Source organism: Osmerus mordax, chromosome 22 (genome assembly GCF_038355195.1).
Source record: "Osmerus mordax isolate fOsmMor3 chromosome 22, fOsmMor3.pri, whole genome shotgun sequence".
NCBI classification, from domain to species: Eukaryota; Metazoa; Chordata; class Actinopteri; order Osmeriformes; family Osmeridae; genus Osmerus; species Osmerus mordax.
The window spans coordinates 6,245,291-6,271,829 of record NC_090071.1 but is presented as its reverse complement, the minus strand read 5'-3'; the positions used below and the strand labels follow the sequence as shown (position 1 = coordinate 6,271,829).

Below are 26,539 nucleotides of genomic sequence, written 5' to 3'. Positions count from 1 at the left end.
ATATGTAAATACCATCAAATCTCCGTTTAACCCTGTCAAATCCAGATCCCAGCTTCCCCTGCCGTAGTGATTCTCACAGTCACAGTCAGTAATTTCCTTGCTGAAGTTTTGCCTCTGGCTATGCTCCATACATCTTCCAATCCTACCTGACCAGATATAAGTAATGACCGGTCAAGCGCACTACAACCTGTGAGATATGGGAAGTTGTTTGTCATGGGTCTGGCCACGGTTCGTTAGCTAAAGACTAAAGACACGTACATTCATCAGCTTTCAGTCTTCAAGTTTCCTCATCCAGACACCTCCTACCCAGCCCATCCTTTGAGTTCCCCTCTATTCCTCACCTCAATTCACGCCATCTTTGTTTGTGTCACAAGATTAGCTATCCGGAGAAATTATATAGAGAGAGAGCAGGAGTTTGTTTATGACTTATTTATGATTGTAGATAATATACATTATGCTCTTCCTGCCTCTCAGAGAGCCTTCTATATCCGGAAAGCCACGCTGGTGAATTCCCCCAAAATGAAATTATACAGTGCCGAACACTGTAATTCAGAGAGCGGGTCTTGTTGGTTTCAGATACTCCTCCCAGAAGGCTTAGCGGTGTGAAGCTGGGATCGCTGAAAATAAGAACGTGAATTAGCAAGTTGAACCACTGTGCAGTCTGAGTCCAGACCATTTTCCAAACTCCCAGTAACCCGTTGTTATCATCTCCTTCAGAAAGATCTAGTTTGGGGTGATGAAGGATAACAGAAAACTTTATTTGGAAAAAGATATGAGCTCTGTAAAGGAGACAAGGCACTGGCCTCTGGCCAAGACAGTTGACTGTACAGCTGACTATTTGATGCATTGCATTGAAAGAGTCATAGGAAATGTCAATTCCGAGCAGCTTGTTTTGAAAGGTGTTCAATGCACCGGCACATTATGTCACTCACTCACTTAAGCGCCAAGCAACATAATGTGACACAGGTAGGCATTATAAACTGCTGATTTTCTTTGCATGTTAAACATTTCAGTCAGATATTGGTGTTCTGTGGAACATAAGGATCAAAAACATAGCCTAACTACTTTAGTGGGAGTGCATTGAGTGTTTCAATATTAAGTCAATCCAGTCTGCAGTGGTGCTGTAGCTCCAAACCTGCTGTTTATTGATTCATTGTGGGAGTGAACACGGAAACCTCCTAATATCAGATCTATATACAGTCCGTAATTCTTTTGAGCTAATCATACACAGTCAATACTGTCTTTCTTGTAAAACAAGTTGATTTTTTTTTTTACTATTTGTTATTTTTATGTGTTACAGTTTTTTTCTGTTAGTATAGTCGCAAACTGCAGACCCTAGTTTAGTGTAGTCTTAGTTTTTATCAGTCTTAACTGTGTCTAATCAACACTCTTTAATTTTGGTCATTATGTTGTATGTTAGTCACCCTAACATACAACATAATGAGTCATTAGAGTCATTGTACATGCTCTAAACTCTATTGACTTGTCCCCCTCTATTGACTTGGCACCCTCATTTCATGCCTCAGATCACAAGCTAGGCAGGCAGGAAAGAGGTCTGTGATCAATGTACAATCACTCCAGCACGTTCAACCAATCGAGGTCCCCTGTGTCCAATACCAAACAACAAATGCAGCCTTTTGTTCACAAAGATCAATGATCCAAAGGTCATCCATGGCGGAACGGCAGAATAATGTGTTTGCTGTGATAGACGAGAGGGCACAATACAAAGAGAGTTTTTCACCACATATGAAAAAATCGATTTCTCCTGTCAACAAGTGCAGTTGGACCAACCGCACACTTGACCGCTCTCTGTCCACTGCTCCTGCCAGAATCAATATTGTTCAATTGATAACTTTTCACACACAGAGAAATGCCCATATGTTGCTCTGTGTGGAGCCTACTTTCCGAGAAACCTCGGCTGTTTTGATGTAGCTGCACAAACCCGTGTGCAGCCTCATGGGATTTCTGAGGTACCACAGCAGACCTGGGGGGAGGCCTGTTTGCAGCTGGAGCTTCTCCAGGTCCAGGCCTGCCTCACCCAGAGCTCACTGAGTCAGGCTGTACAAACACCTGGACATGAGGATCAAACGTCCCCTGTAATAGGTTAGAGAAGGCCCTGGGGGAACGTTTGGTCTGTATCACTGTTATCCCAGGTCTCAGGTGTCTTTACTTGTCCTTCTGTAACCCACTCTAACATAGGTCAGCGTTTCAAACTTTCCCACCGTCAGACATTTCATAGCAGACCGAAACCACTGCTGGGAGATTTCGTTGTTGAACAAAGACTTCATAAAATAGGACAGACTCGTACCCCTACTCCATCTGCCATCATCTTTTTCACTCCCTCTTCCCCTCTTTAATTTTGCATATTCATCTCTTTGCATTTCTCTGTTGCTCACTCCCTCTTTTTTATCTTTCCCACTCTCTCATTATCCCCCCCCCCCCCACACAGACACACACACACTCTCTCTCCCTTGCTCGCTCTCCGTCTCAGTGACGGGTCTGCCTGAATATGGGATTGTAGCGCGAGTTCGTGCTCCGGCTTCTTCCTATTCAACACATTGTGACACACTTGCTCCTGCCATTCACTTCTGTTCTCTGACCTACATACTGAAAAACAGAAATCTTCATGTTTTGTCTCAGCATTCTTCCATATCTCTCTGAAGAGCATCTGTTGATAACTGGATTCTTCTCAAAGAACCAAGTTCAGGTGTCCCTTGGTTGAAGTATGGCTCAAGAAACATGGTTTTTCTTCTTTCTTATTCTGGAGCAATAGGGACCTGCGTAACGAGAAACAGTAGTTAACCTAGACTGGACAGCCAGAGCAGAGGGCACAAACTGCATCAACTGTAAGCAGAATTATAAAACAAGACTGCGGGCATCAGAAATAAATTCATTGTTGTTTTAGAATGAGGTGTATTTGAGGTGCATAGTTATGGGTGTAAAATAAATAGTCTCTGAACAAAGCACCAATCAGTCATGCATAACCACAGCCAGCATCTGGATTAGGGTGTTGTGAAGACCACATGCAGAAATAATAGCACTGTGTACTACAACGCTGTGAAGGATGTTTATGCACATATAAACTGAGACAAAGAAGTGATTATTAATAATGAGGCAAGTGGTTTTAAAGTATTTGGTTCAAGAGTCTTCTTACGTTTTAAGTAAAATCTTTAATCATAGGATACCAGACAGCAGTTACAATGTACAGAAGTATTTAGGACCTTTACTACTGCATTCTTTGGGGTATGGTAATATCTTTTAACAGAACCTGGAAGCTTCTATTTAGGTCCATTAAGATGTACTCTACTGCATAGTCTTGAGACAGGGCCTTGGGCACAGTGGGACTGCACCATTTCCATTAGCGACAAATGGAGTTCATATGAGTCCTTCTGCTTTCAGCCTGTTTCATAAGGTACCCCTTGGTACTTTATGCTCTGCTTTCCTGACACTGCCTGATAGTTATGTAAGTCATACAATATGGAAATCTTCAATCATATATTGTTTAAAAGGAGACATTTCAATAGTCTCAAAGTCTCAATTTTGCTTAGTAATATTTAGCAAATGAATAGTACCATGAAACATGATACGTAAAACTAAACAGAACATCCAATATGCCCATGTTTTTCTCATGCAAGCCTAAGGCCGTGTCCAACCAGTCCCTGTTTTGTGTGAATATCATCTATTAGGAACTCATCCTATCTTTAACCTCAAATCATGCTGTAACAACCTTAATTTCCATGCAACACAGCAAGAAGGAGAACATTTAACTAAGAAATCTAGTTGGACACACTATGTAACAAATCAACTTAGGCTTCTCACTGAGTAGTTCTGTGGACACTTCAGCACAGTCCTCCCTCCCAGCTGAAGCTTGTCAAATCTGTTCTGAGTGTGATAACATTTCGCTGCACACACACGCACACACAAGAGGTTTAATTAATAAGTAAGCATGGGGCTGTTCTGGGCCTCGTTGCAACTGCAGCTGTTGCACCCTGGGAGAAGATCCGATAGAATGAGCCAATGAGAGTTGGGATACTAACATAAGATAAAAAGGCATGAATTCAATCAGAATAGTGGTTGGATGACTCAGGCAGAGTTGAGTTCACAGGCAGGACTAACAGGCAGATGCTGATTTAGTGTTTCAACCCATGTCTTCATTTTTTTCCAAACAACGGGGATTGTTGATGCCAATTGAACATTAGAGTAACTTACTATTTTCTCACTTCTGTTCCTCAGTGTAATTCACCCATTTGAAACCTTTACGCTTCTTCCAGTCTGTGATGCTTCCAGGCTGGAGAGAGCGCTGCTTCCTCTGTGTGATAACGTCCTTGGTGAGTCCTCGGAGCTATCCCTATAATAGCCTCTCATATTCAGCTAGTGAGATAATGGCCCATGATTAATAAAGCTGGGATTTGACTATGGCCCCTGGGAGAAACAAGCCGGGTAACTTTAGCAGTGCAAAACCACTGTAGGGACTTGACCAGCCAGTAGAATGGCTTCTCTCAGGAATTAGGCTAACCCTGTTTTCTTCTGAGGCACACGTTATGTACTGACTGCTTTCAACAAACCCGATGAAGGGCAATTTGTGTGTGTGTGTGTGTGTGTGTGTGTAGGATGGTTTGAGAAAGGGTGAGTCAACAAATACAGGATAAGGTACAACCTTGACTTGACTAATGTGAGTATGCTAAGCCATTTTTTTCTGTCATCCCAGAGGACAGCTGTGCTCTCATCCCAGAGGACAGCTGTGCTCTCATCCCAGAGGACAGCTGTGCTCTCATCCCAGAGGACAGCTGTGCTCTCATCCCAGAGGACAGCTGTGCTCTCATCCCAGAGGACAGCTGTGCTCTCATCCCAGAGGACAGCTGTGCTCTCATCCCAGAGGACAGCCATGTTCTCCTGGCCCTGTGTATTTGAAGTGCTGAGATTGCTCTGGGCACCATGCTCCTCCTGATCACTCACAGTAGGGAGTCACAGCCAGGGGCTCATCCATTTAAGATTGACTGCTCTAGAGCATTACACACTCACCTACACACACACACACACACATGGCCAGCACAAGCACTCAGAAGCACACACACCACACAAATGTTGGGTTCCAGCTGGGCTAATCTCCTCCTTAATTCTCCTCATATCAGCTGGGAAGCCTTTGAATGGGGACAGACGTTGGATAATGTGTTTGGCCTCTGCTCTAGAATTTATGGAATCATTCCATGTTCATTGTTTACAGTCAAAGCACCTGGTCACGCAAAGCATTACAGGAAGCATGGTTGAAATCTCTCACCCTTGACAGAAAGTTAGACCAAAATACTTTATCTTTGGAAAAAAACTAAATTTCTCATAAGATTGTTTTATGTTGCTACTTCCACTTTTTCCAATATCATTTCCTTTCACCACAAAAAGATCACGACAGATTTCTTTGGGGTGTTCCAGTCGGAATTGTAAACATCTAGGTTATGCTGTGCTTGGTTTGTATTAGGCGCCAGATAATCCCGTTGACATTCTCCTCCCCTTTCTGGGGACCACTGCTGGGAGGCTGAGGTGAAGATGGGGTCAGGAAGTACATGCACATTCCTTATGCCCTGGAAGGTTCCACACAGCTTGTACAGAAGAACCACACACACACGTACACAAACAAACACGTACAAAAACCTGTTTCACACATAAGGTTGCGTGACAGAGACACATGGGCACAGACACAAGGATACACACACACAGAAACCCATGAAGACACACACACACTACATGTCTGTGTATGCTATAGACAAGGAGAGTTGCCAGCAGACACGCATGACTTATTGAGAATGACGAAAATTGTGATCCTGTGAGGAGGATATAAAACTAAGTTCAAAACCATAAATCTTCTGAAATATTTAAGAGGTGTTATTATATAGTGGCATTCATGACACTGGGATGCCATGATGGTCATTCAGTTCAGTGGGACAACATTTTGACTTTTTATTCATGAACATAATGAGTTTTAGCCTATAACTAATTGTAATTAGTTATTAGGCTGTCTGATATGTTGCTCTGTGGACAGATTAATGTCTTCAAGACTTTGTACTGTGAGACATCTTTCCTCTGTTCTGCGAAACGGAACAATATGTAAAAAAGCATGTTGGAACCACTTATTTTGAGAGACAAGCCTGGGGCTCACTAGTAGTCCCGTTGTGTTATAGCCACATCTTGTGGTTTGAAAAGTACATGACAGTTAGACCAAAGTACAAACTCAATGCACATTTTGACATAGCCTACAAAGTACACGATCATTACTTTGGCCTGAATTTAAGGGGCCGTTATTTTAGCAAAGCCGTTTTAGAGTGAATAAAATAGAATCTGTCATAACCAACTATTGATCCAATGCTTAGCCAATTGGTAGTGCTTGTAAGTGATAGTTGTGGGTGAAAGTTAATGTTTCAAGTTTTTCTGACCTAGATTCAAATCCTAGGGCATATCTAGAACGAATAATTAAACTGGTTATCTCGATATAAATATTGTCTTTAACGGGCCGTCAAGCTGTTTTCGGTTTCGCCAGTAGGAATAAGTCACGCAAGGACACGGGGAGTAGATTCTTTTCCAGATGAAAGCGTAATGGCTGAGATTAATCAAATCGAACGTTTGTGTTTCTACGTAAATGGAAAAAGGGTAGGAAAATCCTATATTTTAGTGTTGTTTTAGATTATAATTGCACGTTGCTACGTTTTACGATACAATAGGCTACACCAAGTTCTGTACAATAACTTTCTAGATGGAGTCGAATAGCATATGTTTAAGTGATTACGGAAGTAGGTGAGGAAGTAAAATTATATATTTTTTCACACATGTTACTTTATTATACTCTTTATGCAAACAGGTAACTGACTATGTGGACCCGGAGACCATGCTACTGTCCTACCTCAGAGAAAAGTGTATCCTTGATGCAAGACGGGGGAATCAGACAGGTTATGTTTAGACAACTTGCTAAGGTCAGAAAAGATGGAGTAAAATACAAATAAATTATTCAACGTTTTATTTGTAATAGTTTATTAAACTATATATTTAAGCCTAAATAAATGGGTCACATAAATTAAGTGTGATAATCACGTTGTATCCAGCTCATCTTGACAGTGAATTGTGTGCTAACTTTTGTGGCATATTTTAATGCAGTGTCGAGCTGAACTTTCTTGGAAATGTGGAGAACCATTACATGGTTTGTTGACATTTCTGATTCTGTAACTTCATATTTATTCTTAACCCCCTGATTCCAGTAAGAATGACAGGCACGAAGTATGGGTGTGGGGGGGGAGGATGTGGAGCTTGCACAGTCATGCTCTCCCGCTACGAGCCCAACAACAAAACTATTGTGTATCCTTTTATTTTCTCTGTATTGAATTAATGTGGTAGACATAGTTGTTTATGTTACAGTGTGGATGGGCCAGCTGTCATTCTTTAATTGAACATCTGTTTTTTCATAAGTGGGGGCATTTCCACCAACTTTATTTGTATTAGTGAATGGGGACAATGATGATGGATGTTATGTCGATAATTATGGTGATCATGACATTGCATTTCGCACTGACACGAGACACTACTCCTTCACCTACTAGCCATTACTCTGTGAATGCCTGTCTGTTGCCAGTGTGCCAACTTCAGGGTGCAGCCGTGACCACAGTAGAGGGCATAGGTAACACTAAGACCAGGATTCATCCAGTACAGGTACACACAAAGCCCTTAAAGGTGCATTTTGGTCAAATCTGAATACATATGTTTATTATGAACTGTATTACGTTTTCAAAACACAAACACAATTTGAGTGAATCAAAAGTCACACTCTGGGAGTGAATTTTACTTTTGTGTTTGTATTGAATAGTGCAAATGTGCCATCACTTTAATGGTTGATGTGTGTTCTTGCAGGAGCGTATAGCCAAGGCCCATGGTTCTCAGTGTGGGTTCTGTACCCCAGGGATGGTGATGTCTATGTACACTCTCCTGAGGAACAAGCCCCAGCCCACCATGGAGGACATCACAGAGGCTCTGGGAGGTAGCACTCAACCCAACCAGGAAGCTCTGTCTAGGTCATGCATAAAAGCACTCTGACAGAAAATATTTTCTTTGAATTGATATCATATTGGTTTTCAGGTAATCTGTGTCGTTGCACTGGATATCGGCCCATTGTTGATGGCTGCAAAACCTTCTGTCAGGTATTAACTTCTACATTTCAAAAAGTGTGATTTAACTAACTTGAAGCCTATAACTGATGTGTACTGGGTTACTGAATAGTAATATGTCCCCAGGAATCCAACTGTTGTCAAGCCAACGGCAATGGCAGTTGTTGCATGAATGGAAACAGTCAGCCTAAGAATTGTGAAGACGTAAGTAAGCTTACTCACAGTACTTCCTCGGACGTAAACTCATTTATAAACTACGTTTGCTGTAGCACTATTCATAATTTCACGTCCTGTTAACACACAAAATCAGAAATTATGTTAGGAATTTACCGTTCAAGCTAATTTAGCACTCTTAGTCCTTGACTAAATCGTTGTCACACTGTTAAATCAATTGGTAATTGACATAACATTTTTGAATTGAATTACATTTTTTGAAAGGATGGTTGTTGTTTCTCCAAGGATCTTCCTCAGCTGTTTGACAAGGCAGACATGCTCCCTCTGGACCCCAGCCAGGAGCTCATCTTCCCTCCAGAGCTGATAGTAAGACATCAGAGCTAGCCTCGCTTGCTGAGCATGACAACACCAAACATCCAGTATAAAATCCCATTGGACAAGGTGTACAGTAACACACAATCACACGTCTGATTCAGGGGCACAGTCAGCTGACACTCACACACATGACGCTTATTAGAACTTTATCTATGATACAGAGATCTGTGAGATGGTGTGTTCCACTCTTACCAGGTTATGGCGGAGACAGAGACCCAGAAGTCCCAGACGTTCCGTGGGGAGAGGATCACCTGGGTGTCCCCGGTCTCTCTGGAGGAGCTTGTGCAGCTGAAGAGCTGCCACCCTCAGGCTCCTCTGGTCATGGGCAACACCAACATAGGTGTCCACAATCCCTCCACCCACGCTGGTGTACTCTTTGTCAAAATGTCTCATGCATTTTCAATAGGCCCATCAGTTTACAGGCAAGTCTACCACTTGTTTGTTTCCCAGGTCCGGACATCAAGTTTAAAGGAGTGCTGCATCCAGTGATCATATCACCGACCAGAGTAAAGGAGCTGTTTGAGGTTACCCAGACACCCCAGGGTTAGACCTAAGATTTAAATAATTGACTCCACCAGCCTCAAACAAAATATAAGTTGTTAACCATTTAGCGAAATTGTTGGTGAACTTTCTGTTCATGTGAGTGTGGATGTGTGGTGCAGGTGTGTGGGTGGGAGCAGGCAGCACGCTGTCAGCCGTCAGGGCCCTGCTGGCCAGGCTGGTTGGGGAGCTGCCCCTGGAGCAGACTGAAGTGTACCGAGCCCTTCTCCAGCAGCTGGGGAACCTGGGTGGACAGCAGATCCGCAACGTGGCAGTGAGTGGACATCTGGCTCGGACGCAAAACCACGGACGTTAACAGTTTTAGTGCTCAGATCCCTACGTGGTGTATTACACCACTGACAGATTCATGTTGATGTTTAATTTGTTTGTCTTTTTTTGTTTTGTTTTAATGCTATTTGTATTCACTGTGTGTGTTTGTGTGTGTTTGTTTGTGATTTAGTCCCTGGGGGGTAACATTGTGAGTGCATATCCAAATTCGGACTTGAACCCTGTCTTAGCTGCTGGGAACTGCAAACTTGAGGTGCTTTCAAAGGGTGAGTCATCAGTTAATAGTTTTCTTGAGACTTCCCAATATGTCAAGTTTCCCAAAGTGAGTTTTCAGACATTGTTGTATTGTCTATTCTGCAGAGGGAAAAGAGGAGATCCCATTGAATAAGGATTTCTTTGTGGGGTTTGGAAAAACAGCCCTTAAACCCAACGCAATCGTCCTGTCTGTTTTCATCCCAGTGTCCAGAAAGGTAAAACGTCAATGAAACCAGACACGCCATCTGCTATGACATGCGTTTGTATTTCTACCGTGTATAATTTGTTCATGATACAGCGGGTGCAATGTGCCTCCCGTGCCTGCAGGGGGAGTTTGTGCGAGCGCTCCGCCAGGCCCCGAGGAAGGAGAACGCCCTGGCCACCGTGACCACGGGCATGCGGGTGGTGTTCCCAGAGGGCTCCCGCCTGGTCCAGGATCTCAGCCTCTACTATGGAGGCGTGGGGCCGTGCACCGTCAGCGCCACCAAAACCTGCTCGGCCGTCATTGGGCGGTACGGCCAGACCCACGTTATCATCAAGCTCAGGAGCTAGGATCTAAAAACATCCAAGTCGTTTGAGTTTAACTTTGGAGCCCATCAGTCAATGGTGATGAGAATTATAAATAATACCCCAAATCACTTACCACCCTCTCTTTGTCCCACCACCACCACCCCTCCACCCCTTCCTTCTGTCCACCAGGCCTTGGAATGAGGAAACCTTGGAGGAGGCGTACGCTGTCCTGCTGGATGAACTTACCCTTCCTCCCAGCACACCGGGGGGAAAGGTGGAGTTCCGCATGTCCCTCACTCTCAGCCTGCTCTTCAAATTCTACCTGCTGATACTGCAGGCACTCAGAGAGATGGTAGGACCCAGCTGGGTGTAAACCCCTCAGCCATGCTCTGGGTGGAACACAACTGATTGCTTTGGACTTTGACAGCTATATTTGGTGAGAAGGGATTTAGGGCATTGAGAATGTGTTTCCTTGTTAGGGTGTGACCACAGAGGTCCTGTCCCAGGAGATGAGCAGTGGTATTCAACCTCTCCCCCACCAACTGCAACCCAGCCTTCAGGAATTCCAGGTTTGACCTGTGGCCCCTAATCCCATCACGAGTGTTGCAATGCTGTTATTATTTAACTTCATCTCTGTCCAGCTAAAGGTCAGGTGTGTGAATGTGTGTGTTGCAGGCGGTGGCAGGGGGCCAGGAGGGTCAGGACCTGGTGGGCCGTCCCATCATGCATCGCTCCGCCATCAGCCAGGCTACAGGCGAGGCGGTGTACTGTGACGACATGCCCAAGAGGGACGGAGAGCTCTTCCTCGTTTTGGTCACCAGCACCCGAGCACACGCTAAAATCATGTAAGAGAAAAGGGATTTCAAAACAGGACTTCATAGATTGCATGATTCCATCCCAATGCTGGGATAATGGACCCTTCAGATATACAGTGCTCTCTGCATATCATTCTTTACCCACACTACTGCCGATATGGGTGTTTTTTAATTATTAACTAATAATTGTCGATCTAAAAGGGGTTATGATTATACAGTTAATGTAAAGGATTTTGGTATTAATACATACTGTATGCATTATCCCATTAGTCCATACCCCTTTACACTAACCCATAGTGTGTTCTGACAGAGTTGTCTACAGTGAGGATCTATAGTCATCTATTAAGGTTGCACATGATCTTCGTCAACAAGCTCCAACCTCACCATTCGATACAACAGCCATTCACCCTGGGCCTCTTTGTGTCAGATGTCCTCATTTCCTGTACAGGAAATTCGAAATAAATGTTAACAACCATAGGGATTTATTTTGTTGTAATTCAATATTCATTTGGAAAGGGAGCCACAAAATCTTGGCCGAATTAGAGTCACGCGGGACAAGGCAAGTGTTTTGTATCTACGATTATGTGACTTTAGGGACTGTCCTTTTCTCAGAGACTTGGATGTGAGCCAGGCTCTCCAGTTCCCTGGAGTGGTGGACGTCATCACATGCCGAGACATCCCTGGGAAGAAGGTGCGCCCGTTCTGTGGCTACGAAGAGGAACTGCTAGCTGAGAAGGAGGTACAGTACATGGGGTCCATATCAACACCCCCTCAGGCCATGATTTTGGAGGCTGCATTTGTTTTTGCACACTGAGAATAACCAGCATCTGTACGTTGAGAAATAAGCGGTGTCAAACTGCCTGTGCTCCCCAGGTGTCTTGCGTGGGACAGATTGTGTGTGCGGTGGTTGCTGACACCAAGCCACATGCTAAACGCAGCGCTGCCACTGTGAAGATCGTCTATGAAGATCTGCCAGATCCCCTTTTCACCGTAGAGGTCTGGTCCCGCAACGACACCTCCCATAAAACGAATGGTCTTGTATGCAAACACACAACATATTCAGACATGGGAGATTACTCATGCCGAGTATTGTAGATCACCTGCCTAACAACGCGATAGACATATGTTGTTCTTGTTCCGTTTGAACTGTTTTGCTCACTTTGTTACTTGAATACACCCTCTGTCTTTCTCTCATGCACACACACACACACACACACACACCATGGGTAGGAGGCCATGGAGAAACTGTCCTTTTTTAAACCTCAGCGGGTCATTGAGAGGGGCCATGTGACTGAGGCCTTCGCAGCAGCTGACCAAGTTCACGAAGGTGCAGTACCGCCGTGTTGTGTTAATACGGAATCTCTTTCCTGACTGCATAGATGATCATTCAAAGGCATAGAAAAAAATGATAGTTTGACAAATAACTTAAAACATACAGACACATATTTTCAATGTTTGTTTTCTAATCACATCCCAGGAGAGATACAAATTGGTGGGCAGGAGCATTTCTACATGGAAACCCAAAGCATGCTGGTGGTTCCCACAGGAGAAGAGAGGGAGCTCGATGTTTACATATCATGCCAGCACCCATCATACACCCAAGTAATCTCTCCTCTCTCAAATTGCCTTTATCTGAACTGTTTAGGTCTTTAGTTTTTCCTCCAACGACGACATTTCCCCTTTTAAAATGTAATGTACTGATATGTCTATGTTTTATTTAAGGAGGCCATTGCAGAGACACTTTGCATACCCTCAAACAGAGTGTCCTGCCATGTGAAAAGAATTGGAGGAGCTTTTGGAGGGAAGCTCACCAAAACAACTGTTCTGGCTTGCATCACCTCTTTGGCTGCATGGAAGTATGTCCATGTAGGCTTTGTTGACTTGGATTATGATTTGATAAATCATAATAAACATAATAGATACGATAAGTCTTATTTCGTAGAGGATAGTGGATACTTCGAAAATTTCATTTTGTGTGTTGTTGCGTAATCTCTATGTAGGCTTGGGCGACCGGTGCGTTGTATTCTAGAAAGAGGAGAAGATATGCTTATCACTGGGGCTCGGCATCCTGTTCTGGGAACATACAAGGTGCTTTCCTCACTGTTGCTTAGCTCATGTCTGTCATATTTACAGTATTCTTTGCTTTCATAGGGTGACAGTTAAGATATCAGAAGTGGAACTTAAACTTTGAAGTGTTTCAGGTTGGCTTTATGAAGGACGGAAGGATTGAAGCTGCAGACCTACACTACTACGTCAACAGCGGTAACACTGTGGATGAGTCCGTTCTGGTGAGACGTTTTTGGAGAACTTCATCTCTACCACCTCAAAGTCCTCAATGAGATATCGGACCAATGGACCAGACTTGGGTCTTCACCCTGATGTTTTCTCTCCAACAGATCATTGAGAAGATTCTCCTGCACATGGACAACGCCTACAAGATCCCCAACCTGAGAGGCCGAGCTGTGGCCTGCAGAACCAACCTGCCCTCAAACACAGCGTTCAGAGGCTTCGGCGTGCCCCAGAGCATGCTGGTTGTCGAGTGCATGATCAACGATGTGGCCGCCAAGTTGGGCCGCACCGCCGAAGAGGTCAGCGGAGGAGGGGTGGTGACTAGCTAAAGATGGTGGTTTTGGGGGAGGAATCAAATTGGTTTGATGGTCAGAACCTTTTTCTTTGATCTTGTGTCTGAGCAGATCCGTGAGATGAATATGTACAAGGGGGTGTCCATGACCCACTACAAGTTTGAGTTTGACCCTGAGAACCTGTGGCGATGCTGGGATGAGTGCAAGGTGAAGTCGGATTACGACGCTCGACGCAAGTCCATCACCGGGTTTAACAAGCAAAATCGCTGGAAGAAGAGAGGGCTTTCCCTTATCCCTATCAAATATGGCATCGCATTTGCCGAGAGCTTCCTCAATCAGGTACAATTTGCTCGTAAGAGTCATGTGCATACATCTTCCTTTGTTTATTATGTGCAGAACAGCCAAACAATAATGACCTGTGTGTGTGTGTGTCATGTGTGTGTATGTGTGTACATGTCTTTGTGTGTAAAAGGCTGCAGCCTTGGTGCATATCTACAAGGACGGCTCGGTTCTGGTCAGTCACGGAGGGACAGAGATGGGCCAGGGGATCCACACTAAAATGCAGCAGGTGCCCTCCTTTGGTCGAAGGGAAACTCTAACGACAACAGTGAACGCTTCCCTGCTTACCATCCGGATGTTTCTCCCGCTCCCCAGGTGGCGAGCCGTGAGCTCCACATCCCCATCTCTCTCATCCACATCACCGAGACCAACACCAGCACTGTGCCCAACACCTGCCCCTCTGCTGCGTCCTATGGCACAGATGCCAACGGCATGGCAGTCAAGGTGCCGTTGAACTATGATGATGCCCAGTCACTGGTGTAGAGACATTCTCACCTTTCAATAACCTAGCTGATTCCCAGGCGGCTTACCTCTGTGTGTGTGTGTGTGTGTGTTTGTGTGTGTCTCAGGACGCCTGCCAGATTTTGTACCAGCGTTTGGAACCCCTAATTAAGAAGAACCCTGAAGGCACATGGAAGAGCTGGGTATGTTACAGTGATCATATACAGTATTCTTTAAGTCATTTATCATTCATCTTTCAGAATTCATATACATTTTATTCAACAAAACTAAACTGTTAAAATGGTTAAAAACGGTACATGTATTTGGTTGTAATCGTAAAGGTTTTGTCTTCCTATTCACATGTAGGTGACCTCAGCTTTCTTTGAGAAGATCAGTCTGTCAGCCACTGGATTCTACAAGTATGTCACATACAGCATCTGAGATTGATTTTGTGGAACAGATTTGAACAAGATTTGACTGAAAGCTTCATGATGCTACTTCATGTGCATGCCCGAAAACCTTTCCACATTCACTGAAATGTGCCCATTGTTTGTTTTGTAGGGGCCATGATGGGTATATGGATTGGGAGAAACAGGAGGGCGAGCCCTATTCGTATTACACCTATGGTGTGTGTTGCTGTGAGGCAGAAGTGGACTGCCTGACAGGGGACTACAGGGTTAGTGTGCTTTTTACTGCATATTCCATTTGCAATTCACATCACTAGAATTCTACCTCTTTTGAATTTCTGAACCATTTTAATGATGAGCTTCACTTTTCGGGGGGTCCTTCATTCAGACTGTTAGGACGGACATTGTGGTGGACATTGGCCGCAGTGTTAATCCATCTGTAGACATTGGTCAGGTGAGACTAATTCTGATTCTAACCAAAAATGTAGAAGTGTATAATATAGAACAGGATCATCATAGATCAACATACAACTGAATGGTGTGTGTATACGTGTGTGTGTTTCAGATTGAAGGGGCATTTATCCAGGGCCTTGGTCTTTACACCATGGAGGAGCTGAAGTTCTCTCCATCTGGGGTGCTGTATACACGCGGCCCCTCCCAGTACAAGATCCCTGCTGTCTGTGACATTCCTCTGAAGTTCAACATCTATCTGCTGGCTGGGTCTGATAACTCGCATGCCATCTACTCATCAAAGGTGTGTTGCTCTCTTTATATTCATCTGTCATCCTTGTTCTCTCTCTCTCTCTCTCTCTCTCTCTCTCTCTCTCTCTCTCTCTCTCTCTCTCTCTCTCTCTTATCCTCAAGAGGCTGCTCAGTGCCAGTCTGTGAGATTCTGACGGTTCCGGCATGTTCTCTGCAGGGTATCGGAGAACCCATCCTGTTCTTGGGTAGCTCTGTGTTCTTTGCCATAAAAGATGCTGTGGCGTCAGCGCGTGCTGAGGTGGGTATGAAGGGGCCCTTCACACTGAACAGCCCTGCCACCCCTGAGAGAGCCTGCCTGGCATGTGCCACCCCGTTCACACAGAGGGTAGGTAGACGCCACGTGTCGTCATGATGCCCACATGTTCATATCCCTACAGTGGTAGAAAGAACTGGTCGTTCATATGCGCATGCCAGCAAAAACAGGAGAAACTGATATTATTGTTGTATATCGAATGCCATTCTTACCTTACATTACTTACATTCATATCTCACCTCATAGATTCCCACCAGTCAACCAGGATCCTTCAAACCATGGGCTTTGGATATCTAGAAGAGAAGCTTTTTACAACGTTTACGGTTACATTACTTCTACCATGTATTAACATAGCAAATGGCATGCACATATGAAGTTGTTATACTCATATAGATCACTGACACAGTTATTAACATGAAATGGTACATGCTGACACAGAGATACTAACTTGAAATGATTGACAAAGATGCAGGGGCACTGCTAGGGTTTCTGGGACCCCTGGCTAATTAGTACTCCTGGCACCGAAATCAAATAATCTTAGAATCATCCTAATCTTCCTCCCCATTACGGCACCCCTGCAAAGATGTACTAACATAACATTTTATTGTGTGATAGTTTGTGCCGTCACTGACTGATTGTTTTATGTCATAAAACATGTTAATCTTTCATATCCGTACAGACATGGCTTATACAGAAGTTGAAAGACCTTGGTATACTCAGTTCAAGTCGTGTGCTGTCTTCTTTCCCTAGATTGCTATCAAGGATATGAATGTCTTCAGCTTGAACTTTACCTTTTAATACATTCCACCATTCCATCTTTTGTGTGCTGACTATATTAATAAATGACACAAAAATAACAAACTATTGCAAGTTTACAAGTTTATTATAAGTTAATGTTTCTGTCACACACAACATAATGACATTGAAAGCTAAAATTCTGTTATTATTTATTAAAGTTGAACTTATTTTGGCATATCTTTTTATTATTGGAAGAAATTCTATAGTTTTCACAAGCAATGAGTCCTAAATTACTTTCATATCATCCCCAAAAAAACAGTAAAAGAGGAACCTGAAAACCAACCAGACATTTTTCCCATCTTATTCAAGTTCACTGCCAGCTCACACATTGATACTCCATGGTTTGAAAATTCCTTCCTTTGTACATGGCACCTTGAAAAGCAAAAAGTAGATTTTAATGGAGAGAGCAGTGTAACGCCTGACATTTACAGAATGTGCGGACAAGTCTGTACCTTCTGTGTGAATTGGTCAATGCAGGCCATTCGGATTTTTTCAGCAGTGGCAGGGGAACTCAGGGAGAAAGTCTCGTCTAGTCCCCTATCCCTACGGGCAGCAGCAATGGCCTCTTTGATGGCGAAGAATATGGTGCAGCCAAAAAACACAGGGGGCTCACCGATACCCTGTAAAACAGTATTCCATCTGCATATTTACATATCAAGAGAGTTCAATTGAACTATTTGGCATTGACCAAATTGTTGTTTTCTTTCTTTTCAGATTGTGTGTACAGTGTTCAGATTGCCTTAGACATGTAGATGGCATAAGGGTTCTCTGCATTGGCTAGCAGGTGGACGTTGAGCTGGGGAGGGATGTCACATAGAGCAGGGATCTTGTATTGAGAAGGGCCTCGAGTCATAAGGACTCCCTCTGGTGAGAACTCCAGCTCCTCTATGGTGTACAGGCCAATGCCTTGGACGAAACCTCCCTCGATCTGAAACCAGAAGCACAATATCCAAAACTGTATTACAGAGAAAACGCAAAATTTCCTTGTCTTCAGCCACTGACACTGTGTGAATAACTTGTTCACACTTTTGTGGTCTGAGTTTTGTCTGGAAACACAGCCTGTGTGTTTTGACCGCACCTGTCCAATATCGAGAGCCGGATTGATGCTTTTTCCAACGTCCATCACAATATCTGTCCTGATGTTCTGCAACAAAGACATGAATATCGTTTGTGTGCTACACCTTCTCAGATTTCAGTAAGTCAAATAGTTGTTGGTTTGGAGGAAGATCCTACTTTATGGTCTCCTGTTAGACAGTCTATCTCTACTTCTGAGCAGCAGGCCCCAAAGGTGAAGTAGTAGTAAGCTGGACCCTCACTGTTCTCCCAGTCTATGCTGGTGTGGGGTCCCCTGCAACAACACATTACATTCACCACATTTAAATCATAAGATGGTGGAGGGTTTCAAATGTCAACATGTCCAGGTCAACTGTGATGTTACATACATGAAGAACCCAGTTGCAGATAAACTGATTTTCTGACAGTAAGCCTCGACGACCTGAGAATAAAGAACTACACAGTTAGAGCACGGTAAGAGAAAAGGCAATATAGTCTGAATGTTTCATTAAGATAGCCATTTGAGTGTTTTTGCTCACCCATTGTTTCCAGGTGCTTTTGGGATTAGTCTTGATGACTGGCTCCAGACGTCTCATCAGTTTCTCACACGCATCCTGAAAGCACCAACCACGGTGTGAGACTACGACACACCAACAAAACACCAGGGGAACTTGGCTGAAGAACCTGTGTGTTCCGTGAGATGGTGGCTAGTACCTTCACCGCCATGCCCACAGCATCAGTACCAAAGGATGCGGCCGAGGGGGCAGCGTTGGGGACGCTGCCGGTACACGTCTCCTTGATGTAGATAGAGGACATGGGGACCTTCAGAATGCGGCTGGCAATCTGAAACCGCCGAAGAAAGGACGTTTTGTTTTCCCCACGACGGTAAAAAAGGCATCCTTCAAAACCAATATGGTTTACACAAGGTTTAGAAACAGTAATATGTGGAGTTTCATGTGAAATGAGTATCTAAGCCCACCTGCATGGCCTTGGTATTGATACCTTGGCCCATTTCCGTCCCCCCATGGGTCACCAGCACCGAGGCATCTTTATAAATGTTGATCAGAGCTGCACCCTGGTCACGAAAAATAAATTTCATCGACAGTGTTCTATGCAGTCACCGCTGTACAGTATATGAGGTCATAATTTCCTCACCTGGTTGTAGAAGCCTTTAGAGAAGCCCACTCCAAACTTAAGCGGCACGACCGAGATGCCTCTCTTCTTCCACTGGTTGGAGACGTTGAACTGCTGAATGGCTTGCAGGCGCTCCTGGTAGCCAGCCTTGTCCAGACACTCGTCCCAGCAGCGTATCATGTCCCTGGGGGAGAAGAGCTGCTTGTGGTGGGTGTAGCACTCTTCTGCCTGGTACATGTTGGTCTGCCTCACCTGTAAAGACACATGCCAAGGTGAGTACTACCTAGAATGTCCTAGTGTTTCGATTAACCGTATATGACAAATCATTGTCGATGCAGTCCCATAAACCCATACCTTGTGCGGGGGAAGAGCACATCGCACCGCCACCTCGTGGAGGATGCTCTCCATCACAGTAAGGCCCTGTGGGGCTCCGAAGCCACGGAAGGCAGTGTAAGAAGGCAAGTAGGTCTTACACACCAATCCCCGGCCACGCAAGTTGGGGATCTTGTACCCATTGTCCATGTGGAGCAAAGCTTTCTCCAAGATCTGAAAAAACACAGTATGGACACTCAAGTTTCTGCTGCTTACTATGGGCGTAAATGGCTTGAAACTCTAAAGACAGGTTTTCCTTTAGGCGCTTACAAAGGATGATTCATCGAGAGTGCACCCTCCGTTGCTGTAGTAAGTGATGTCGACCGCCACGATTGTCCCGTCGTCGTTGTATCCCACCTGAACGGAGAGGATGCCATCGTTGAAAAGAGGGTTCGTGTTTAATCACAATACAAGTCATCCTGTCGCTATTCTCTGGAGATTCGGAAGAGAGGCTGGTCTAGAATACCTTGTACTTCCCTAGGAAGGGGTGTCTGCCACTGGTGATCAGCATGTCATCCCCACGATCCAGCGAGCAGCGGACTGCTCGTCCAGTCCTGCAATGAAGAGGGACACATCCATCAGATCTGCTTCAATACGTCCATAACCAACCCTACGTTTATCGGTAACATTTCATACTTCTTACTTGTATGCAGCGGTGGCTGTGATGGCAGAGAGATTAGCGATCTTCATGACCTTGCCGCCAAACGCTCCTCCAAGCCGCTTGACGTGGCAGGTGATCTTGTTGGAGTCAATGCCTAGTGTGATCCCTACGATCTCCTAATGTAGCAGGGGAGATAAACAGGACAGAGAACAGAGCAGCATATTACTCAAATATATTTTTTGTCCGATCCTACCAGTCATTAACTAATAAAAATGAAACTGTATCTAACCTGAGCGTACGCTGAATGTTGGCTGGCGACAAACAGGTCCAACTCTCCATTCTCGCCTTTGGGCACTGCAATCACACCCTGGGTTTCCATGTAAAAATGCTCCTGGCCGCCCATATATATTTCATCTGTTTACAACATGTTAGCATTGTAATAGATGCAGTTAGAGTAAAAGTACAATACAATCTGTGAATCTATTTAAATGTAGAAATGCCATATTGATGTACCCTCCAAAATGTGATCCACTGTCTTAAAGGCCACATCCACATCCCCCCTCTGCAGTTTTCTCTGAGGGTCAAAAAAGGACTGATGCTGGATAGCATCCTGGAAAAAGACAAATAGATTCAGAGATCTAGTTCTGGAAGAATCGATGTACGGTTTCAGAATCAGATCAGTTCTGCAAGTACCTCTATAGTGAAGAAGACTGGCAGGATGTCTTCATAGGTGACCTGGACCTTCTGGGCTGCTCTCCTGGCCTGCTCTCTGGTCTCCGCCACCACTGCTCCGATGATCTGGCCCACGCAACACACCTGCAGACCAACACACACAGACAGATGGACAAACAAACCTTTACTCACACCAGTATGACCGTCGGTCCCTTGTCATCTTGGCATGATGGGAGTTGTAAAGGTCCGTACTTTCTCCTCAGCAAACAGCTCCTCTGGGTTGTTGAACCACAGTCTCTTGTTCTGACCGGGCACGTCCCGGGCAGACAAGAACGTCACCACACCAGACATCCCCAGAGCTTCAGATGGGTCAATGTTGCTGGTGTACATGGAGGAAGGCATAGACTCTAATTGAGCAGGATGGATAACCACTGCAATGAATATATAACCACTTTAGGATATATCTCGCATACTCTGATTGAGGTAGTCTATGAAGGCAACTTACATGAGTTTAGCATGCGCTCGCGTGCTGGTCACCATGAACACAAAGAGCTCCCCCTGTACGGGTGGAAGGTCATCATAGTACTTAGCCTCTCCTGTGGCCTGCTCGTAAGAGGCCTGGTGCTCTTTGGGACGACCCACAGGGTCATCAATGGGCTGGCATTCAGGAACAAGCTACAGGAAGTACACAAATGAGCGGTTCCCATGTCTTATGTTTTATAGATAAATACGATAAAGATAATGATGTTTGAGAGCAAACCTGGAAAGAGTGATGTCCTTGGGGCACCTCGTTCTTGAAGGGCTTCAGAGCACTGACATGTTCCAACGGCAGTCCATTTACACTTACATCCTGCATACATAACATTTACCGTGGATGTTAACCGTCTTTTTCGTTTGCTGTAACAGAAATGCTTATATGAATAATTTTTTCGTGGGCTAAACTATTTTCTTTGCTCCAACTTTGTCCTACCCTCTCGTGCAGATCCTGCACCACCTGCATGTAGAACTTGAAGAAAAAGCTGAGAGCGAGTGTCTTGCGGTACTCCACTTTACCACCATGTATAAGCGGAGACACGTCCACCTCGTCCTCCAGGAGTCTGCAGGCCTCAGCAAGGAGCTCCTCTCCCCAGGACCTAACACCCGGCCGGCTCAGTTAGCTCATCTCTGGACATACAGTATGGTTGGACAGTGTCTCTCGTACAAACTATCGTAAGTAATGTGCTTGTGTCATAAGTAAGCCTACCGGCCCACAAGCTGTTCACACGTGTGTTCAACCTTCACCAGTGAAGGTCCAACACCTCCATAGAAAATGTGGAGAGACTCCACTAGATTGGTATCCTTCTTAATGGCCACCTTCATACCAGAGTTTACAATGGAGAACGCAAACTCTCTTCGCTGGGCCTGACGGAAGGCTGACACAAACTCCCACTGCAGGCAGGGCACACCACACATGATTAGTTAGGCTTTGTGATTACTTAATCTGTTCTCAGCAGTGTTTCGAAACACATGCACACGTCATACATTACAACTGTTATGACCGAATAAAAAGAACGATACTCACTGGTTTGGAGTAGGGAATGTCAATCGCCAGAAGGACTTCATTTGGTCTGAGAGCTGTTTTTCCAAAGTCTGTGAAAAGCTTCTCATTCAAAAGAATCTTCCTTGACCCATCTAACCAAAAACCAAACGTTCCATTAGAAATGAATTCAAAAAGAGGAACTAAATGTAATCAATTGAATTGAACCTTCACCAACTGTACCTTTTGAAGTGACGAGCAGTGTGCATTCCAAGGCAGCTAAAATGCTGTTGAGATCGTACTTGGGATTTGCACTCAGTATATTTCCACCAATAGTCTGTAGACATCAAAAATGACCACTTTATGACCACAGTCAAATTATAAACCACTGTAGTCTTGTGGTTGGTGTGACTACACTATTGTGGACATGCCATGTTGGTGGAGTCACAGTGTTAGTAAACTCACGGCCATGTTGCGGATCTGTTTCCCTGCCAGGCACTGTAGAGTCTGGAGCAATGCCTGGAACCCTTTGGTCTTCTCCATCTCCATCTCCCCCACAACCCTCTGCAGCTCCTCCTTCAGGTTAGAGAGAGTGCAGGCAGCTCCGACATTCAGGCCTGCAGGTGGACGCACAGAGATGAGCTAATACTGGGATACATTGTGTCCTTGGGCAAGGCACTTCACCCTACTTGCCTCGGGGGAATGTCCCTGTACTTACTGTAAGTCGCTCTGGATAAGAGCGTCTGCTAATTGACTAAATGTAAATACATGATTGCTGTATGCGTGTGTTTGTCACTAAAGTTTCTAATTCACCGTTCTTCCCCCAGCCAAGAGATTTTAACTCTGAAATTCTTCCTGAATAGATAACCAAAGGATGGTAGACTCCTTTCAGCAACATCTTTGGTCCTGTTTGAACACAGACAGATAATGTGAATTTAGAATATAATTACCACCAATGGCTGAGTGAATTCAAGAAAATATTTATGTTTTAGACTAAACACAATCAATAATGTTTATCAGAGATTATTACCTAGAGTTGTGTTGCCAACTACCAGAGGGGCATCTGGGTGCTCTGATTTCAAGTTCAATAGGTCCGATAAATCGACTGGACACACCAAAGTCACTCTTTCTCCTTGGAAACACAGGGGACCAACTCCATTTTCTTTCTCCATGATCTGGTCATGTAATATGTTTGAGAACCAAGGAGAGACAACAAAATTAACTTAGTTTTCTTAGAGCTGATAACACATGTGGGAAACTCTGTCCAGATTGACATTTATGGATGACTGGGGCCTACTCACCATCAGCTCAGGGGGAAATATCAGGTCTTGAGATGGGTCAAGAGGCAATACCTCATCCATACAGAAAAGCTCCTGGCAGATCTAGCGGTCAACAACAACACAATAGTTCAATAACAACACAATGGTTTGTCTAAAAGGATGGATGGTCATTCCTGGGTTGTGTCCATACATCTCCATCTTCGTGGCCGTTGGTTCCGTTTTGCAGACAGCACTTTCCACCGCACTCTCCATTCTGGCAGCATTCTGAGGTCTGGCATTGGACAGCAGATGTGTTTCATAAAAGATGTGTCACAGAATGAAAAAGACAGCTGTTGAATGTTGTTAAATTGAAGGAATCCACATGGGGTGTTGCACTCTTGAGTCATGTGCAGGCATGCTTTTCATCTGTATGTTTAAAAGAAGCTTGAAGAATGAAGTCAATGACATAACTCACACCACAGAACGTCTTAAATCCATCAATGATTGGCCGGTAGCCAGTGCAGCGGCATAGGTTTCCTGGAGAAACGTAACAGAAGTCAGATGTAGAGAGAAGTAGACTTGGCTATGTTCATCATAAAAACATTGGGAAATATGCAGGGTCGGTTTTTTTGATGTAGCAAAAGGTGGGAATGATTCGTTACCCCCCAGAGCCTCTCTGATGTCCTCCATGGTGGGCTGGGGCTTGTTCCTCAGGAGAGTGTACATAGACATCACCATCCCTGGGGTACAGAACCCACACTGAGAACCATGGGCCTTGGCTATACGCTCCTGCAAGAACAAAAGTTACGCAGATAATACAGACAGCCGGACTAGATGATAAGCTCAGTCTGTGTGGACACAAGATCTTTTACCTGGACAGGGTGCAGCTTGGTCTTGGTACTGCCAATGCCCTCAACAGTAACCACAGCAGCCCCGTGCAGGGTGCAGATAGGCTGGAGGCAGGCGTTAACAGTGTCGTGACTTCAGGTTAAAGGTTAAGGAAAATCTGAACCTAAACTGATAGTTCCAGCATTCTTGTGGAGACTCACAACAATTTCCAAAACAAACGGTTACAATAGTTTGCCAAATATTATGGAAGAAGTTAATCTTTCATTCAAACTGAGAGATTAAAAAGTTAAGGATACAGAACCTTGTTCTGCTGGCAGTCATATCTGGACACCATGACAGTGCAGGCCCCACATCCACCCCCCCCACAGCCATACTTGGCCCCAGTCAGCCCCACTGCATGAATAGAAAAGTAGGTAGAAAGGTATCTTTCTTATGTACTTATTGTAAGTCGCTCTGGATAAGAGCGTCTGCTAAATGACTAAATGTGTTATTCAATGATAATTCTCAATCCTTCTTTGTTTGTCTACAAATCATGAACACATTATCTGTGAGCATGATGTTGTTTTGAGGTAAAGTATACCTTTCCGTCTGAGAAAGCTAAGCAAAACTGCCTCTGGGTCTGGATTCTTCTCTGTGATCTTAGACAAACACACGCACACACACACACTCTCAATTTGCTGTTGGGTGGGTGACACACACATTGTATATCCTTTCTAATACTTCAGATGGGTAAAGGTTTAAAGCTTCCTTGAGGCTTAATATACAAAAATGTCAAGACAATCTAGGCATTGTATCTGATGATACGCTCCCAGACAATCAGTATCAGGAGTCTTCTTTAATATCCTGGAGACAGGCTGTGAAAACCTCTAGAAGAGAAGTAGAAGGGCTACTGCAACTAATCAATAGTATTAAGTGTGGCAAGTCACTGGGTACAACTAGTGGGAAAATCAGCTGACTGTCATGTGTTTTTTTTACTGGAACATGTTATTTTGAGGTGAGGTTAAGTTAAGAAAAAAGTCAGTAGTAATCTACAGTTTATGCCTAATATTATTATTACACTGTTGGAACATTTAAACACAACCATACATTTCAATGTCAAACCTTCAAGAATGCATCATCTTCATGCATCAATCATCTTACACATAATATTACATATTATTATGAGGTCAAATATACTTTTGGTGTGGTTATTATTATTATTATTATTAAATATCTTGTAATTTTATCAAGCAATTAGTAGATATTTGCTGTTATTTTGATTGTATCTCTAACATTTTCCATTCAATACTCATGCTTATGGGTTGGATGAATAAAAATAATTAATGCATGATGAATGAATGAAGGAATAAATGTAGAAAGACAACATTATGTGTCATATCTGCTCTCTTACCTTTTTGCCATTTATGAAGAGGATCAACTCACTGCATCTAGACTGAGAAGACATCATTGAGAAAATCACTTCTCACTCACCTACATAAGTTTGAAACTTAGCATATCTGCACTTAAATACTACATCTTTGGAGTGGGCACGTGTTAAGACAGCACGGCACATGACTTCACCATTTGAATCAATTTCACACTTTGAATTTAGTGCGCTTGTGGGACAGCAGGTCCTGTCTTCCCTAAATGATAACATTCATAGGGTGTTTGGAGATAGAATCAGGTTCTCAGCTCACCATAGCACTGAATCAGCATTATTGAAAGTGTTTAATAATTTACTGTCTATTGTCGATTCTGGGTATAATGCTGTTTTGATTTTATTGGATCTCACCGCTGCCTTTGATACGGTGGATCATGACATCCTCATTGCGAAGTTGGAACACTGGGCTGGGGTTTAGAGGACTGCACTACGGTGGTTCACGACCTTTTCTCACTAACAGGACCTTTTCAGTCACTGTAGATAGCTTTTCTTCTTCCGTAGCTCCTGTTTCCTCTGGGGTTCCGCAGAGGTCAATTCTGGGGCCTATTCTTTTAAGAAACACAATATCTCGTTTCATTTTTATGCTGATGACACACAACTTTATCTGCCTTTGAAACCCAATGATACTGTTCAACCTCTTTTAGACTGCATTGCGGATATAAAAAAAGTGTATTTCAAGTAATTTTCTCCAACTAAACGAGGAAAAGACCGAAGTGATAATTTTTGGTCCTGCTGGCTAGAGAGCTAGTCTTGGTAACATGATTAGTAATTTAAAGCTCTAATGTTAGGAACCTTGGGTTCATTATTGACACGGACCTTGGGTTAGTCAAGCAGATTAACTCTGTGGTGAGAAAAAGTTTCTATCAGTTAGACTGATTTCCAAGGTTAAATCTGCATTGTCTTTTAAAGACCTTGAAACTGTCATCCATGCTTTTATCACCACACGTTTACATTATTGTAATTCCCTCTATGATGGTCTCCCC

General features: G+C 44.0%; 2 protein-coding genes across 3 annotated transcripts; one reads left to right on the top strand and one right to left on the bottom strand.

Annotated features, from left to right (window-relative positions):
• Positions 1 to 6,558: 6,558 nt before the first annotated feature.
• aox6 (aldehyde oxidase 6) lies at positions 6,559 to 16,731 on the top strand. 2 transcript variants are annotated; one of them, XM_067260570.1, is made up of 35 exons: positions 6,559 to 6,639; positions 6,848 to 6,902; positions 7,242 to 7,338; positions 7,581 to 7,689; positions 7,888 to 8,014; positions 8,113 to 8,174; positions 8,268 to 8,345; positions 8,601 to 8,681; positions 8,886 to 9,030; positions 9,141 to 9,233; positions 9,353 to 9,504; positions 9,691 to 9,784; positions 9,879 to 9,988; positions 10,101 to 10,285; positions 10,473 to 10,635; positions 10,763 to 10,852; positions 10,959 to 11,128; positions 11,711 to 11,837; positions 11,972 to 12,094; positions 12,329 to 12,425; positions 12,576 to 12,700; positions 12,821 to 12,954; positions 13,099 to 13,186; positions 13,300 to 13,386; positions 13,495 to 13,686; positions 13,792 to 14,019; positions 14,153 to 14,248; positions 14,335 to 14,463; positions 14,589 to 14,663; positions 14,827 to 14,879; positions 15,022 to 15,136; positions 15,256 to 15,321; positions 15,433 to 15,621; positions 15,787 to 15,954; positions 16,129 to 16,731. In XM_067260570.1, exons 1-35 carry the CDS (start codon positions 6,586 to 6,588, stop codon positions 16,177 to 16,179), a joined length of 4,008 nt encoding a protein of 1,335 aa, XP_067116671.1. In that variant the 5' UTR covers positions 6,559 to 6,585; the 3' UTR covers positions 16,180 to 16,731. The 2 variants fall into 2 exon arrangements, with proteins under 2 accessions (XP_067116671.1, XP_067116670.1); XM_067260569.1 differs by having other exon boundaries at positions 11,711 to 11,851; positions 11,914 to 12,094.
• An 18-nt stretch (positions 16,732 to 16,749) lies between these two features.
• aox5 (aldehyde oxidase 5) lies at positions 16,750 to 25,580 on the bottom strand. Its single transcript, XM_067260571.1, has 35 exons — positions 25,527 to 25,580; positions 24,717 to 24,774; positions 24,433 to 24,529; positions 24,160 to 24,268; positions 23,950 to 24,076; positions 23,763 to 23,824; positions 23,499 to 23,579; positions 23,330 to 23,410; positions 23,059 to 23,203; positions 22,842 to 22,934; positions 22,494 to 22,645; positions 22,272 to 22,365; positions 22,074 to 22,183; positions 21,756 to 21,940; positions 21,483 to 21,645; positions 21,273 to 21,362; positions 21,018 to 21,187; positions 20,765 to 20,891; positions 20,534 to 20,656; positions 20,354 to 20,450; positions 20,130 to 20,254; positions 19,883 to 20,016; positions 19,706 to 19,793; positions 19,510 to 19,596; positions 19,222 to 19,413; positions 18,889 to 19,119; positions 18,713 to 18,808; positions 18,448 to 18,576; positions 18,273 to 18,347; positions 18,123 to 18,175; positions 17,914 to 18,028; positions 17,759 to 17,824; positions 17,420 to 17,608; positions 17,133 to 17,300; positions 16,750 to 17,052 (listed from the first exon to the last, which is right to left on the bottom strand). Exons 1-35 carry the CDS (start codon positions 25,578 to 25,580, stop codon positions 17,002 to 17,004), a joined length of 4,017 nt encoding a protein of 1,338 aa, XP_067116672.1. The 3' UTR covers positions 16,750 to 17,001.
• Positions 25,581 to 26,539: the final 959 nt, after the last annotated feature.

Excerpts from the sequence above, each read along its gene's own strand:
- aox6 (XM_067260569.1), top strand. The coding sequence starts at position 6,586 with ATGGCTGAGATTAATCAAATCGAACGTTTGTGTTTCTACGTAAATGGA. Across the intron at positions 13,187-13,299 it reads CTGTTCTGGGAACATACAAG|GTTGGCTTTATGAAGGACGG; the intron begins GTGCTTTCCTCA and ends GAAGTGTTTCAG. Across the intron at positions 13,387-13,494 it reads CTGTGGATGAGTCCGTTCTG|ATCATTGAGAAGATTCTCCT; the intron begins GTGAGACGTTTT and ends TCTCTCCAACAG.
- aox5 (XM_067260571.1), bottom strand. The coding sequence starts at position 25,580 with ATGTCTTCTCAGTCTAGATGCAGTGAGTTGATCCTCTTCATAAATGGC. Across the intron at positions 19,120-19,221 it reads GTGCTCTTCCCCCGCACAAG|GTGAGGCAGACCAACATGTA; the intron begins GTATGGGTTTAT and ends GTGTCTTTACAG. Across the intron at positions 18,577-18,712 it reads TCAATACCAAGGCCATGCAG|ATTGCCAGCCGCATTCTGAA; the intron begins GTGGGCTTAGAT and ends CGGCGGTTTCAG.